The sequence below is a fragment of the Triticum aestivum genome, chromosome 7A (genome assembly GCF_018294505.1).
Source record: "Triticum aestivum cultivar Chinese Spring chromosome 7A, IWGSC CS RefSeq v2.1, whole genome shotgun sequence".
In the NCBI taxonomy this organism is placed as follows: Eukaryota; Viridiplantae; Streptophyta; class Magnoliopsida; order Poales; family Poaceae; genus Triticum; species Triticum aestivum.
The window spans coordinates 27,506,477-27,521,580 of record NC_057812.1 but is presented as its reverse complement, the minus strand read 5'-3'; the positions used below and the strand labels follow the sequence as shown (position 1 = coordinate 27,521,580).

General features: G+C 50.7%; 2 protein-coding genes across 2 annotated transcripts; both read left to right on the top strand.

The window, feature by feature from the left end:
* Positions 1-2,097: 2,097 nt before the first annotated feature.
* On the top strand, positions 2,098-3,468 carry LOC123152882 (aspartic proteinase nepenthesin-1-like). The gene has a single exon (XM_044572275.1). It carries the CDS (start codon positions 2,098-2,100, stop codon positions 3,466-3,468), a length of 1,371 nt encoding a protein of 456 aa, XP_044428210.1.
* A 6,742-nt stretch (positions 3,469-10,210) lies between these two features.
* LOC123149247 (uncharacterized) lies at positions 10,211-10,983 on the top strand. Its single transcript, XM_044568866.1, has 2 exons — positions 10,211-10,858; positions 10,946-10,983. The coding sequence occupies exons 1-2, from the start codon at positions 10,302-10,304 to the stop codon at positions 10,956-10,958; spliced, it is 570 nt and encodes a 189-aa protein (XP_044424801.1). The 5' UTR covers positions 10,211-10,301; the 3' UTR covers positions 10,959-10,983.
* Positions 10,984-15,104: the final 4,121 nt, after the last annotated feature.

The window sequence follows — 15,104 nt, the reverse complement described above, 5'->3', positions numbered from 1 at the left end:
GCCTTTTTCTTTGCACTCAATTGCTATTTTAGCAATCTTGGCCAAAATAATATCGTCGAACAACCTTTGTATAAGTGGTCCCCATCAAATTTTTACAAAGCTTGCTACCTAGCATCCCATTTTGCCTATTTGCAAATCCAAAGACCAGTTGCTAACTTTTTAGCAAGCCTATGTAAAAGTGCCCCTTTCATATTTTTGTCTCAATGACAATGGGCCAGTGTGTGATGTTATGTGTCTGCGTGCTGCGTGCGTGCGTGTGTGCCGCATGTGTGCGTGTATATGTGTACACGAATTGTGCTAGTATACGTATAGATGTACGTATGCTAGTGTGTGATGTGTCTATGACGAACTGTACCCACATGTCATTGTGTGCTTTGTGCAAATATAGCAATCCAATATACAAAGGCTATCAAAGCAAAGAACATGTTGGCTTTTTTAAACCCTTTCTCTCTTTTTTCTATCACCAGTTTTTAGCAATCCAATATACAAAGGTTGTTAGAGATGCTCGAAAGATGAACAGAGTCGTGGGAACGATTCCGACAATAGAAAGGGGTAGGGTAAAGGAGCATGATCTACCGAGATGCATATGGGTGACACCGTGTTTTAGCGAGTTCGGGCCTCTCATGGTGGAGATAACAACCCTACGTCTCGTGCTCCGAAGAGTCTTTCTTTTATCTGAGTATGTATCCGGAGATTACAATGTGGGTGTGTGAGAGAGAAGAATGGATCTCCATGCCTGAGCTAAGTCCTGAAACTAATGGCGTGAGACCATGGGAGAAGAATGAGGGCTTGCCCTAAGTCTAGTGGTGGGGGTGGCTTATATAGAGTACGCCACCCCTCACCTCTTATGCTACAAGGTGGAGCATCAATGCTATAATATCAGCCCACTACGAAACCGCCACGTTGACTATTGGTCTTCATACGCCCGAGTGAGTCGATGGTCTCCCGAGTGGATGGTATGTTGATTGTCCAAGTGATGTTGGCATAGACGTCATCCGAGTAATGTTGAGTTGTTGACATACATATCATCTGAGTAGCTTCATGTATGACATGGAATTGATCTGGAACCATCTGTCGCATGAGCCCCATGCTTTATGACACTTTGACCCTTCGTGGGCCTACCTGCTATGTGTATCCCAACAAACAACGCTAACAAGGGCACTATTTGCTGAGGCTGCCTGTAATGGGAGTATCATAGGTAGTATCATGCATGCCAACTAAGCAAGTTTGATGAGGTGGCATAGAATTAAATGAAGAAAGAGAGGCTTGAGTATCATATCATGATACCGTATCATATTAAATGATGTGTTACTTTGTGTCATGCATGATAATAAATGTAGTCCTCTATGATACCAACTTATGATACTATGCATTAGGGATGTAGTATTATAGACTAGTATTATATGCATGATATTAGTATATGATACTCCCCATTACAACAAGCCTGACTGTCATCAGGTGATACTCCGCAAACGATGCAGTGTCGTCACTCCTCCGTCAAGTGCGGCGTGCCGGGACACATGTTCTCGCCTTTTCAAGAGTCAGGCTCATTGGTTAACGTGGTACCAGATTTTAGGTTTTTAGACGATATGGTAGTCTGGTTCCATTCATCTAGCTAGTGCATGCAGTCATGGAAGCTACCAAGAAACTCTACAAGATAATAAGCAACTGAATACGACCATCTCAAATTCGGGTGCAGCGTTTAGATATAGTAGGTCTCTAATACTGACCACGTTCTTAATTGTCACACCAAACCTGCAGCTAAATTGTCATATTCTTTCCTATACGACCAATGATGGGAATTAGCAGCGTGTTTAGGTACGCACCTTCACATGGTTTTGTCCATGGTCTCAAACCTCTGGCTGCTAGGGTTTGGATCCTAGCGCTTAATTTTGGGTTTCTGCGGTTTGGGCTGCTGGATTAAGTTGATCTGACTTGGTCTTATATGAAGCGATTCCAGACGCGGCCGTAGGTGGTATTGATGGCCTTGACCTTGAGATGGCGATCGACGCCGGCGACCGGTATACATAGTATATATAGAGACATGCAGTCGGGCTGGAGGTACACAAATATATCTTCACATCACAGCAGAAAAATATGGCGCCAAGAAGGAGCAGCGCAGTGGCCGTCACGCTGGTAGCTTGGCTACTTGTGCTCCAGGTACTAGTCCTGTCGCCGGTGCCTGCTGCGGCGGCGCCGGCGAGGATCTCTCCGGGGGCCTTCAAGCAGGTGTACACCTTCTTGTTCAAAAAGGCGGCCAAGTCGGGCACGACTGCGCTGATCAAGAAGCGACGCGGCAGCCGCAACGGCGACCAGCTGGGTAGCGCGGCCGCCGACAACGCCGGCTACGTCGTCCTCTACAACGTCTCCATCGGGGCGACGGCGACGGCGACGCAGCAGAACAACGTCTCCGGCGTTGTGGACGTCCTCAATGACTTCGTCTGGACCACGCAGTGCCCGGCAGCGCCGCTCAGCGTCCCATGCGGCAGCCAGACGTGCCGGAGCGTGACCAACACCACCGATGCCTGCGATGGCGGCAACACCAGCGTCAATGCCAGCTGCGGGTACGTCTACATGTACGGGCAGGGGATCAACACCACCGGCTTCCTCGCCAACGAGACGGTCGGCGTGGGGAGCATCGCCGGCCGCGCGTTGTTGGGGTGCAGCGCCGCTAACAGCACGGTGCCCCTCGACGGCGAGTCCGCCGGCATCGGGTTCAACAGGGGGCCACTCTCCCTCGTGTCGCAGCTCGGCATCTCCCGCTTCTCCTACTTCCTGGCAACCGACGAACCTGGGAGTTCCGACTCCGAGAGCGTCGTGCTCCTCGGCGACGCCGCCGTGCCGCAGACCAAAACCAGCCGCTCCATGCCGATGCTCCGGAGCACCGTGTTCCCTAACTTCTACTACGTCAAGCTCACCTCCATACAGATCGACGGCGTGGCCCTGAGCGGCATTCCCGCGGGGGCGTTCGACCTCGCAGCCGACGGCAGCTCCGGCGGGGTGGTGATCAGCACGCTCTCCCCCGTCACGCTCCTCCAGGCGGCAGCCTACGATGCGGTGAGGCAGGCCTTGGTGAGGAAGGTCAAGTCGGAGCCCGTGAACGGCTCCGCGCTCGCCGGCGGCGCCTTTGACCTATGCTACAACGCGCAGTCCGTGGCGGCGCTGACGTTCCCGAAGATTAAGCTGGTGTTCGGCGGCGGGGATGCGCCGGCCATTGAGCTCACGACGGTGCACTACTTCTACAAGGACAACGTCACCGGGCTGCAGTGCCTCACCATGCTGCCGACGCCGGCAGGTGTACCATTCGGCTCTGTCCTGGGAAGCATGGTGCAGGCGGGCACCAACATGATCTACGACGTCGGCGGTGAGACGCTGACGCTAGAGGAGGGCACGGCGGCGCCGGCGCCCTCCCAGTTATCGCTCATGGCGATAGCCTCTGTGCTCTTTGCTTGGGTACTCCTCTTCTAAACGGTCATCTCATATTTACTGTTCCAGATTCTTGCATTGTTTTACCAATGTGGTGTATTTTTTATTTTTTATAGATTGTACAATTAATGTTGTTTTATGGCTAAATAAATATGTCATGTAATTGTGTTTATAAGATGCTTGTGTCCTGATTAAAATGAAAATTAAACATTATCGAGTGAAGTCTGAAATAAATCCTAAGGTTGTAGAGGCCGACGCAAATGAACCCTCACCTTCAAATCCCTGAAGTCTGTACCCTGACTTCTTTGATCCCGGCCTACTCGAACCCTAGATACGTTTGGCACACCGGGAAAAGCACAATCCTACCCGGGAACGTGCTTCTTTCACTGTTGGCGCTGATGAACGCATCATAGACATTCTTCCTCGTTCCCATCTATATCCTGCTATTCCGTTTCCTCAGATCCATCAATGGCAATAGCACAGAGCACAACATGCCTGTAGCATAGAGCATAGCAAAGACGAGAGTGTCACCTTGTGTGAGCTTAGGGCATCTTCAGCCGTTGGCCCCCTAGGGGGCGTCAAAAAGCGTCGCCTGGGGGTGAGCCGGCACAAAAAATGGCCCTGGGGCGAGTCGGTTCCCAGCCGTCGGCCCCCAGGCCGCCCCCAGGCGCGTATTAAAAAAAAAAGAAGGACCGTTCGGCGAAGTTATGATAAAAACTAGTTAAATTTCGGCCAAACATGGCAAAATTCGGCGAAATTCGCGCATTTTCATTACATTAACCTAATCTAAAAAAAAGAAAGGGGCTGAAGTCGTCGCCACCATCGTCGTCGTCGGCCTTCTCCTCCTTGACGCGGGCGCCCCTGCTGGACCCCTGCCCGGCGTCGCCATGGCGGACTGGCGGCGGCGCGTCGTCGTCGTCGTCGCTGTCGCATAAGACGACGACCCCGCCTTCATCGCGGCCGCGTCGGCGCTCCTCGAAGCGGCGTAGGGCGGCGCACTGGCGCTCCTTCTCCTTCTCCCGGTGCGCCTTCTCCATCGCAATGGAGTCCTGACGCGCCCATTCTAGGGCCGCGTCGTCGTCCTCGAACTCCGCCTTCACCGGTGCCAGCCCCGGCTCCGTCTTCACCGGCGCCAGCCCCGGCTCTGTTTTTGGCTTGACGAAGCGCGGAGGAGCCGACGAGGGGGAGGCGCACCGGCCGCCCTCGTTGATGACGATGCCGGCGCTGCGAGTGCGCCGGCCGAGCGGCGTCTCCGCCGCGGGCTCGGCCTTGACGCCGAGCAGGGCCGGAGTGCCGGAGGAGTGCGACGAGGATCGGGAGGAGGAAGAGGAGGAGGAGGACCCGAACCTCCTTGGCGCCCACGGCCCGGCGCGTCGGTGCTGCGCCGGGGCGGCCACCCTCGCCGGGGGGTACGCCAACGGCGGGTCATTGTCGCCCTCGAGGTACGTGAGCACGCCCTCGAGTGTGCGGCCGGGGACGCCCCACCACAGATGGCGCCCCTCGTTGTTCTGCCGGCCGCCGACCACCGGCGCGCCGTTGGTGGACGACAAGCGCTGCTGCTGGCGGCGCTCGAAATACGCCGCCCATGCCGCGTGGTTGTCGGCGGCGTACTGGGGGAGGGAGAGTTGCGCGTCGGTGAGGGAGGCGCGCACGACCTCGACTTCCTCGGCGAAGTACTTCGGCTTCGCCGCGGCGTCGGGCAACGGGGGAATGGGCACTCCCCCGGCGCTGAGTCTCCACCCCGTCGGCCCGGCGCGCATGTCTGGCGGCGTCGGGATGTTCGCCTGGAACAGGAGCCAGGACTCCTGTTCGCGGAGCGAACGGCGGCCGAAGCCGTTGGCCGCCGCCTCGTCTCCGGGGAAGCGTTCTGCCATGGCGACGGCGGAGCTGGGCGGGCTCGGGAGAGGTAGAGGGAGGGGCTGGGCGGCGGCGCTCGGGAGAGGTAGGGAGAGGGAGGGGCTGGACGGCGGCAAGGGGCGGGGCTGGTGTGGGCACAGGCGAGTGGAGGCCACCGACTTTTATAGCCGCGCCGCGCCCTTGTGTACGCGTGCAAGGGAGGGGAGGCGTCGGCGCGCCGTCCCGTGATGCACCGCCCGTGAGGAATCAATGGCAAGGCTGACCGGCGGCAGCCTTGCCATTGATTCCCCGCGGGAACCGAGGCCGTTGGGGGAAGACGAGGCGCCGAGTCGCTGACGCGGCTAGCCCGCGGCTTTTTCGCGCCAAAACAGCTCGCCCCGGCGCCCCCGGGCGCCCCCCAGTGCGCCAGGTTCGGCCTGGGTCCGCCGGCGCTGTTTTCGGCCCAAGTCGGCGAAAATCGGGCTCCTGGAGGCGCGACTGGGCCGTTTTTTCGGCGCCGGCACGAAAAAATCGCCTGGGAAGGCCTCAGCACCAGCCACAGTAGTACGCTGCACTGGCGAGCGGCACCAACAGTACCACGACCTTGGTGAGATGGGCCGACTTCGTCAACCAGGGCACCAACAGTACCTCGCCGTCCTCGCCTGCTTCAAGCAGGCTAGACTCACCGCGCGCCTCACGAAGTTCAAGGAAGAACAAGACTTCTTCGGCCGCCGCCGGCGTTACCCTCGTCACCACCGTCGTCCGCGGGCTGGACGGGCCGGGCGAGGAGCTTGAGAGACGCCTGGATGGCGTGCCCAAGCAGCTGCTCCGCTCTCCCCGCCACCCTTCTCCCCCCTTTCGATCTTTCTCGTCAGCGTTACCCTTGTCACCACTGTCGTCCGCGGGCTGGACGGGCCGGGCGAGGAGCTCGAGAGACGCCTGGATGGCGTGCCCAAGCAGCTGCTCCGCTCTCTGAGGCTGCCATAGCAAGGTTCTTCCGACAGCTATTGATGGACTGACGCTGCCGCACGGGCACCACAAGTCAGAGGGGGCGGCGCAGCTCCAGACAAACGAGGCGTCAATGGCCGAGGACGAGCTAAGCCTTCTACACTACACCACGTTCGTTTGTTTGTTTGGTGTACTTGCACACACCAATTAGCCGGCGGCTAGAATCGATCCACCGGCCATGCACTTGTGAGGAAGAGATTGGGGAAGAAGATGCGTATGAAATATGGGCCTACATAGTAAGTGACAGTAGAAATGATCCCGGCTGGGATCGCGCCTTTAGTACTACGCCAAACATGATTTCACTGATATAGGGTTAGGATTGACTGGGATCTGTAAATATAGGGTATCAACTTTAGGGATTTAAAGATGAAAGTTTGTTTATGTCGGCCTCTACAATCTCAAGATTTATTTGAGACTTCCATTTAGATATGACACCCTGTCTCTTCCGCTTCTACAAAATGACAACAAAACCCATAAAAATGGCCAAGAAAAATAAATAAAACAGAGACCGAAAAAATAAGCCTAACAAAAACGTCCTGACAACTGAAATCGCGACCCGGGATGCGCTCGACAAAAACGAAGCAGGGTCAAGTTTGTCTTGGAATGGACATGCAAATGGCTCACATTCCTCCCCGATTGCAGTAGCTGTAGGTCTATAAAAGTGCGCATGAAACTGTTGTGTGTGTTTTTTAAAGCCCTCTAGAAAAAAAAAGACAATTCCCTCGAGAATGGATTGTCTTAGTATAATGTTCTTATTCACGGAGACAACAAAAGAAAAGAAAAAAGTGCAATGCATACATGTATGTCATAGCAGACAAAAAAAAAGGGGCTTGCTTCGGTAGACCCCCCCCCAACAAAACGTAGAAGGGCAGAATTGGCATACGAAAGAAACGTATGCCCACCTCGTATTGTACAGCTCTGTCGGGCATACGTATACCGCGCGCATGAAAAAAAAAGTACCCATGATCTGGGCCCGCCCCCATCTTCTCGCCCGCCCATCTAGTCGCCCGCCCGCTAATCACGGTATTTCCAGAGTTGGCGATCGCCGCCGTCCGAACCCCGTGCGAGGCCACCCTCGCCGTCCCAACGTCGCCCGTCGCCGCCCTCGGCGTCTGGACGTCGCCCGCCGCCGCCCCCGTCGCCGCATCTCACCGTCCCAACTTCACCCGTCGCCGCATCTCACCGTCCCAACGTCGCCCGTCCCAACGTCGCCCGTCCCAACTTCGCCCGACGACGCGGACGTGAAGGGCCCGACGTCTGACGCTGCCCTCGCCGCCCGAACCCCGTCCGACACCGCCCTCGCCGTCGCAACGTCGTCCGTCGCCACATCTAACCGTCGTCGTTGTACGCCGGGGACGTGAAGGGCCCGACGTCTGACGCCGCCTCCGCAGCACTGTCGTCGAACGTCGTCGACGTCTACACCGCAGGCCAAGGTTTGTCATGCCCGTCATCTAAACCTAGCGGGATAGATACAGGTTTCGCGTGAGGAATACATGCATGCAAACCCATTTTTTTCTTTTTCTTTTTTTGCAAATAAGTTGCGTTGGGCACTAAATTCGTTTACAGTACATGAACGAGTAATTACACAGTTGATGCAGACTGGTCATTCATTTGTGCTGCCCGTAACTGCGCATGCGTGGTGTTGTGTGTTTTCTACTGGATAATAGATGTAGTAATGAGCTGGAATGAAAGTAGTAATAGCAGTACTAAAAAAATGTTTTTCTGGAGGGTAGGCTTGAGCCTGTTTAAGCCTGTCTAGTAGACTCGCCGCTGGATAGAAGTGAGGGCTAGTTCATGCATGTACGGATTTAGGGTTTAGGGTTCATCAAAACCTCCCGCCGCAGCGCCTCCTCTACGGACTAGGGCATGATTTACAGAAGTAGCGTTGCTTTGGGCATGATGCATTGTACTAAACCTAACACACGATGTTTTGCAGTTCTGTGAGTTAGGCGTGTTGACATGGACGAAGAATCTGCATTCGGGAGGGACGAGAATGGTACTGATAAGGTGACTAAGACCAATAACGATAACTTAAACGAAGATGATGACAACAGCGACAACGATTCCGTCTCGTCATATGATATCTTACCTCTGGAGGATTTTGATAATAATGAACATGGCGCAAATAGCGAAAACGTAAGTGCCGTATATTTTTTTATTTTCGAAATTGCAAAGTATGGCATGGCTAACTGTATATCTTTGTGTACAAATTTCCAGGAAGATGTGGATGTTGACAATGTGCAACATAGTTGGCAGGAATCATTTGCAGATAACTTGAGCCAGGTTAGTTGATAGATGTTGTACATGGATCAATAGTATGATTTAAATGATAATAATTTGACATATATATTTTGAAATGAATGTTGTAGGAGGAGTCAGATGGTCCGAGCGTTGATCACGATGAGGGAGAGATCGATATTGAGGAGGCTCAAAGGCAGCAGAAGATGCTTGAGACACATTGGAAGGTCATGGCTATGACCTTTCGGTCGCAAGGGGATGCATACATATTCTACAACAATCACGCCAGAGAACACGGGTTTAGCATAAGGAAACAGAAGGTGAAACGAGGTGCTTCGGGAATGATCCGGTACCGGCGGTTTCTTTGCTCCAGGGCTGGGAGAAGGCAGAGCAAGTTCATAACCATGGAGGGCCGCAAGCGCAGGCTTAGACCGGAGACTCGTTATGACTGCGGTGCACATATGGTGGTGAAGCTGGACAGAGAACGTGGCGTTTGGTTCGTCGCATCATTCGTGGATGATCACAACCACGCGATGGCTCGGCCCGACGAGGTTTGTTTTTTATGGTCACACAGACGGATTGGAGATGGGCAGAGGGCCGAGATATTGGCCATGGAAGCAGCCGGGATAAGAAAGCATATTATAATGGACAACTTCATCAGCAGATACGGTTCGTACGATAAGTGCGGGCTTATCCGGAGGGACATTTACAATCTTTGTTGCAGAGAAAAAATGAGGCTCATTGCAAAGGGTGATGCAGAGACGGCAGTTGGCATTATGAGGAGTAGGAAGGAGAAGGACCCTGAGTTTTTTTTTGAGTATGTGCGTGACAAGGAAGGGCGACTGAAGAGTATGTTCTGGTGCGATGCACAGTCGCGGAGGGACTATCAGGACTACGGAGATGTGGTCGTGTTTGATAGCACGTATAAGATGAACAGATACGGTATGCCGTTCGTCCCCTTTGTAGGAGTTAACAACCACCGTTGCACCACAGTGTTTGGTTGTGCCATCATTGCTGACGAGACGGAAGGGACATACGTGTGGCTGCTGCAGACATTTATGAAGGCAAACTGTCAGGTGAAGCCAAAGTCAATAATCACAGACGGTGACGCTGCAATGATCCGGGCTATTCGGACCGTCCTTTTAGATGTTTTCCATCATCTTTGTTCGTGGCATATCGAGAAAAATATGCAGAGGCACCTGCATTACAAGTCACTGGATGAGTTCAGATCGCTCCTGTACTATGCCACCTCTCAAGCGAACTTTGAGCAGAGATGGAAAGCTTTCTATGATAAGTGGAAGACGGATAGAACTGAAGAGTGGCTTGACAGGATGTACAGGAAGAGGAGACTGTGGGCAGCTTCATATCTTTCCGATGGTTTTTTTCTTGGTATGCGAAGTAACCAGAGGAGTGAAAGCCTCAACTCCTGCCTTCACCTTCACCTGGACTACGGTATGACAATTGTTGATTTGGCGGTGCATTATGAGAACTGTATAGTTCGCCTGCGTGAGAACGAGGCGTACGATGACTGCGAGGCATTCCAGAAGGAACCACCGTCTGTTACTGAATATAAAGTCCTTGAGGAGCATGCCGCCAAAGTATTCACACCTGCTAATTTCTACATCTTGCAAGATGATTTGCATAAGATGGGTCAGCTGGAGATATTTGAGACGCTCGTGGGAATTGGGCGTGAGACATTCATTGTGACATGGAAGGATAACCACAAGTTTAGGTATAATGTTGTTTATGAACCAGGTAACTCAGAAGAAACTATTACATGCAGTTGTCTTAGGATGGTTCGGAAAGGGCTGCCATGCAAACACATTCTGTTTGTTCTCCATCATCTGAATTTAACTGAAATACCAAAGTGTTGTGTCCTTCATCGGTTGTCCAAACATGCAAGAGATGGGTTGCCTGTGCAGAGGAAGAGTGATATGTTTGGATGGGGTTGGTCAGGGCCATTGGAGAGAGAACGGTATAGTGCAATATCCATTAAAACCGCACAAGCTGCTCATGTTGCAGCAAATGATCCCTTCTTGTTCGATGAGTTGATGAAGTGTCTAGACAACATAATAGCACAGAAAAAGATTTCAGAGGAGGAACTTATAGGAAGTAGAAGGTATGCTATGCTGAAGAAGGAGGCAAGTCAAGTGCAACAAGTTGAGCCTGGTATTGGTGATCCTCAGAAAGTTTCGACGAAGGGTGCACCTAAGAAGGGGCGGTCAAAGGGGGGCCCCGGCGTTACAAAGAATGGTAGGCCAAAAGATTTTACAGAGAAGAAAAGTGGTCCTTTGTGCAGTTTGTGTAGTCAAGCAGGTCATAATAAGGCTACATGTCATTTGAACGAGAAGTAAGATGTTATCTTCTTATTGTTGTTATGTTCCTACTTTGATTTTAGCAACTATATTTGCTCACCAATTCTTTATGTTTTGTTCAGGAACTGGGCGTAGGTACAGATGCAGGTTGGTTTGTACGGAGAATAAAAGTGGTCGCACGAACCTTTGTCGTTTTTTATTCGTACGTGTCCGCAAGAAAACTTGATAAGTTATTTGTTTGTGTTTTGATAAAAGATATATGTAATAAATTTGGAGATGACATTGCATATGTTATACTACCTGGGCATGATGATGATTTTGTTTGCTGTTTGCTACGTGGGCATATATGTTGTACTGTTGATGATTTTGTTTGATGTTGTTTCTGGCCGCTACTTTCTGCCAAAATAATTGATAAAGTGAAGTTTTTTTAAAAAAAATGCCCGACCACCGCTGCTGGGCCCATAGTAGCTTACGGAAGCTACCCAAATCAAGCCTAAAGGCGACTCGGGCGGCCGATCGAGCCCACTAGCGGGCCCAGCAGCGGGGTCCAACGGGGCGCACGGGGATAATAAGAGAGGAGTTCGAAAGGGGGGGGCGGCGGCAGCTATTTAAGCCGCTCCTGGCGCCCCCCCGCTTCCGAGGTGGGACTAAAACTTGGGCGCTGCCCCGCGCGGGCGAGGGGAGGGGGCGTGGGCCGGGGGAGGGGCGAGGGGAGGGGGGCTTGGGCCGGGGGAGGAGCCCCGCGCGGGCGAGGGGAGAGGCCGTGGGCCGGGGGAGGAGCCCCGTGCGGGCGAGGGAGGGCCAGCACGTTTTTTATATATTTTTTCTTTTTCTTTTTCTTTACTTATTTCAATTTGCTGAACTTTTTATAAAATACGTGAACTATATTTGAAAAAACTATTTTTATTTTTCTTGAACTATTTTGTATTTCCTGAACTAGTTATAAAATTTCATTAACTTATTCAAATTCGTGAACTTTCAATGAAAGAAAAAGAAAAAGAAAAAGAAAAAACGAACCAGAAAAAATATTAAAAAAACGTGCTGGCCCTCCCTCGCCCGCGCGGGGCTCCTCCCCCGGCCCACGGCCTCTCCCCTCGCCCGCGCGGGGCTCCTCCCCCGGCCCAAGCCCCCCTCCCCTCGCCCCTCCCTCGGCCCACGCCCCCTCCCCTCGCCCGCGCGGGGCAGCGCCCAAGTTTTAGTCCCACCTCGGAAGCGGGGGGGGCGCCAGGAGCGGCTTAAATAGCTGCCGCCGCCCCCCCTTTCGAACTCCTCTCTTATTATCCCTGTGCGCCCCGTTGGACCCCGCTGCTGGGCCCGCTAGTGGGCTCGATCGGCCGCCCGAGTCGCCTTTAGGCTTGATTTGGGTAGCTTCCGTAAGCTACTATGGGCCTAGCAGCGGTGGTCGGGCATTTTTTTAAAAAAAACTTCACTTTATTTTGGCAGAAAATAGCGGCTGCAAACAACAGCCCGCACTGACCACATCATATTTATTTAGTTGCGATAAATGGCAAACAGTGCATAATACAAAGTGCGTACATAACATGTTCAAAAATCATCACCCACGATGCTGCAAGTAAGAGTGATATTGTAGCAGACCACATCACATTTATTTAGTTGCGAAACATGCTAAACCATGCCGCAGATAAGAGTAATATTGTAGCAAATACCAAGCACTGCAAATATATAGATGTCTTAATATGTAAATTGTATCAAGATACCGACAACGGCACATTTATTTAGTGGAGATAATAGCCAACACCCCATCCTCCTACTCATTTGGTCTCCATGATCTTGAGGATCTTCTCTTTCACTACTTCCTTCGTGTTGCACTCTGAAAAAAGTATTTCAGCTAGAATGCGTCCCCTTGAAGAATTAACCTCATCTTGATCGAATTCAAATGCCCAACCATCTCCGTCCCAGTGTTGAACGCATTTCACCACGAAAAGACCACAAGAGACTCTGCAAGAAACCACAAGTCAGTTATTGATGGATCATACAAGTACATACTAATTCAACATTTGCAACATACCCGTCTTTTTGTGACGGCATATTGTACTCCCTTATTGGCCAGGAAGATACATCATGATGATCCGTTTCAATAAGAGCATTCACCTCCTTTGTATCAATAGCTATCTCTGCCCTCTGAAATAAAATTGACAAATCCGTATGAAGTACTTTTCGAAGAAATATATATTGTTTTATGTAACGTTGTAAGCTTACCAGCTTAGCAATCTTTGCAAGAACTCTTTTGCTGCATTTACCAGTAGAGTTTAATACTTGAAACTCTTTTTTCTTGTTGTGCATAAGAACTGTTATTCAATGATTTTCTTCCACAAGAAAAGGAAAGTATGCCTACAACAAAGTTTATTCATTCGTGGCTACCGTCTCAAGAGATGGGTCGGGTGAATTACCGTTGTCATAAATAACGAAGGGGTCGCCTTCATCTCCTGTACCAGGTGTGTTGTGATGCACACCTTTATCACGCGCCAATTTCTTCCCGTTCCCGGTGGTGAAGGATGCATCCACCCTGTTGTCCATGTCTTCTTTTGCGGGAGTTGATTTTACATCTGTCCAATATTTTGATTTATATTTTGATGGACCATACTTCCCCATCCACGCTTCACTATGCTCCACAAACTCAATGTCATCACGAAACCCCCTGAAGGCAAGACCTTCCTTCTCTAGCTTCTGCACTACAATCTGCAATGACACATCGAAATTATTTATTACATGCATAAATTATCAATAATCCCATGCAAACTGAAATACACATCAGTATTTACCTCAGCACATTTTTCAGGGAGCAGTCTAATTTCTTTTTGCATATCTTTGATGCATTTCATCACTTGATCTAATGTAGTATCCCTGCTGGAAGAAGCCTCGTCTCTATTATCTTTCATTCTTTGGGCACGATCTGTTCCATCTTCTTGCTCTAATTCTTCCTCTGCCTTTCTTCCTTGCTGAGCAATTAATGTCTGTCTGTACTTCTCACTTATCACGTCATCAATCTGTTACATATTAAATCAATATAAATTTCTCAACACATAAATAGCAACATAATTGCATGCAGTTGGAACCATTAAAACTTACCGTCCCATTACCACGGCCGTATGCCGTGTCGTACGCGTCACGCTTCATAGCCTCATCTTCTGACCAATTGACCATCAACGGATACTCATGAGCTAGTGGATCAAATGCCTCTTCATCCAGTGGCTGCACTTTCTCCCAAAACATGTACTGCACAAACATGAAGTATATCAGCAAATTCTTTTCACAAACTTTAGTTTCAAATAAACAAATATAACATAAGGTTTACCTGTATGAGGGCAAGGTTTCCGATCGGCCAAGTAAATTTTTCAAGATCTGACAAGGTCTTTGTGATGCCTTCCACGCAAACGCGTAAAGTAAATGCGTTCCAATTATATGATTTGATGGCCTCCACATCGTGCACTAACTTGTAGTAAGCATTAGGAACTTCTCTGGTGGACTGCGGTGCAAGAACCGTGCCCAGAAGAACTAGAACAATTCTACGGAGGAAATCATCATCGTACGTGCCACTGGCAACGATGTTGTCAATCAGATCGTCTATCATCATTTGCCCCATTTTCGAATCTACAAAACGACTAGGCACCTTCACCTTCGCCTTTAACCCCCCTTTACCTAGGGCTTTAATGGCATCTTTGCCCTTGTTCTGTAGCCCAAAAATGTCATACACATCTTCGGTGCGCAATGAAATCGCACCGTTTTTTGATGGCATGATGAACCTTTTTCTGTCCATTGCATACGATTTAATAATAAACTTGAGCAAACATTTTCGCATCAGCACACTAGGAATCATCAACATTTTTTCAAGACTAGTGCTCGCAAACCGCGTTTTCTGCCTAGAGTTTAGTTTGCTGACCAAGAGACACCACTTCTCAACCGAACAAAAAATCTCTCCGTACTCCTCCATCGCTAGGAATAGGAGCAAAAATAATGTTAGCTACTATGTATGCGTACATGATAAAGATGATGAATGGATAGTACCTCGTGCCATGAGATCGGTGCCGGCCCTTGGGGACGATGGCGCGCTGGCGTTGCTAACTACAAACAAAATTCATACATATATAAGCTATCATGCATGCATAATTATTACTCTAAAAATATTAGGCCTACTCTAAAAATATTTTCTAATTACTCTAGGAAGTTGGCGTCGGCGTTAGAACGCGTCTACGGCGGCGACGGGGGGCAGGTTTCGGGAGTTACCTCGAAGGTGGCGTCGAGGTCGTAGGGGGCGTCGGG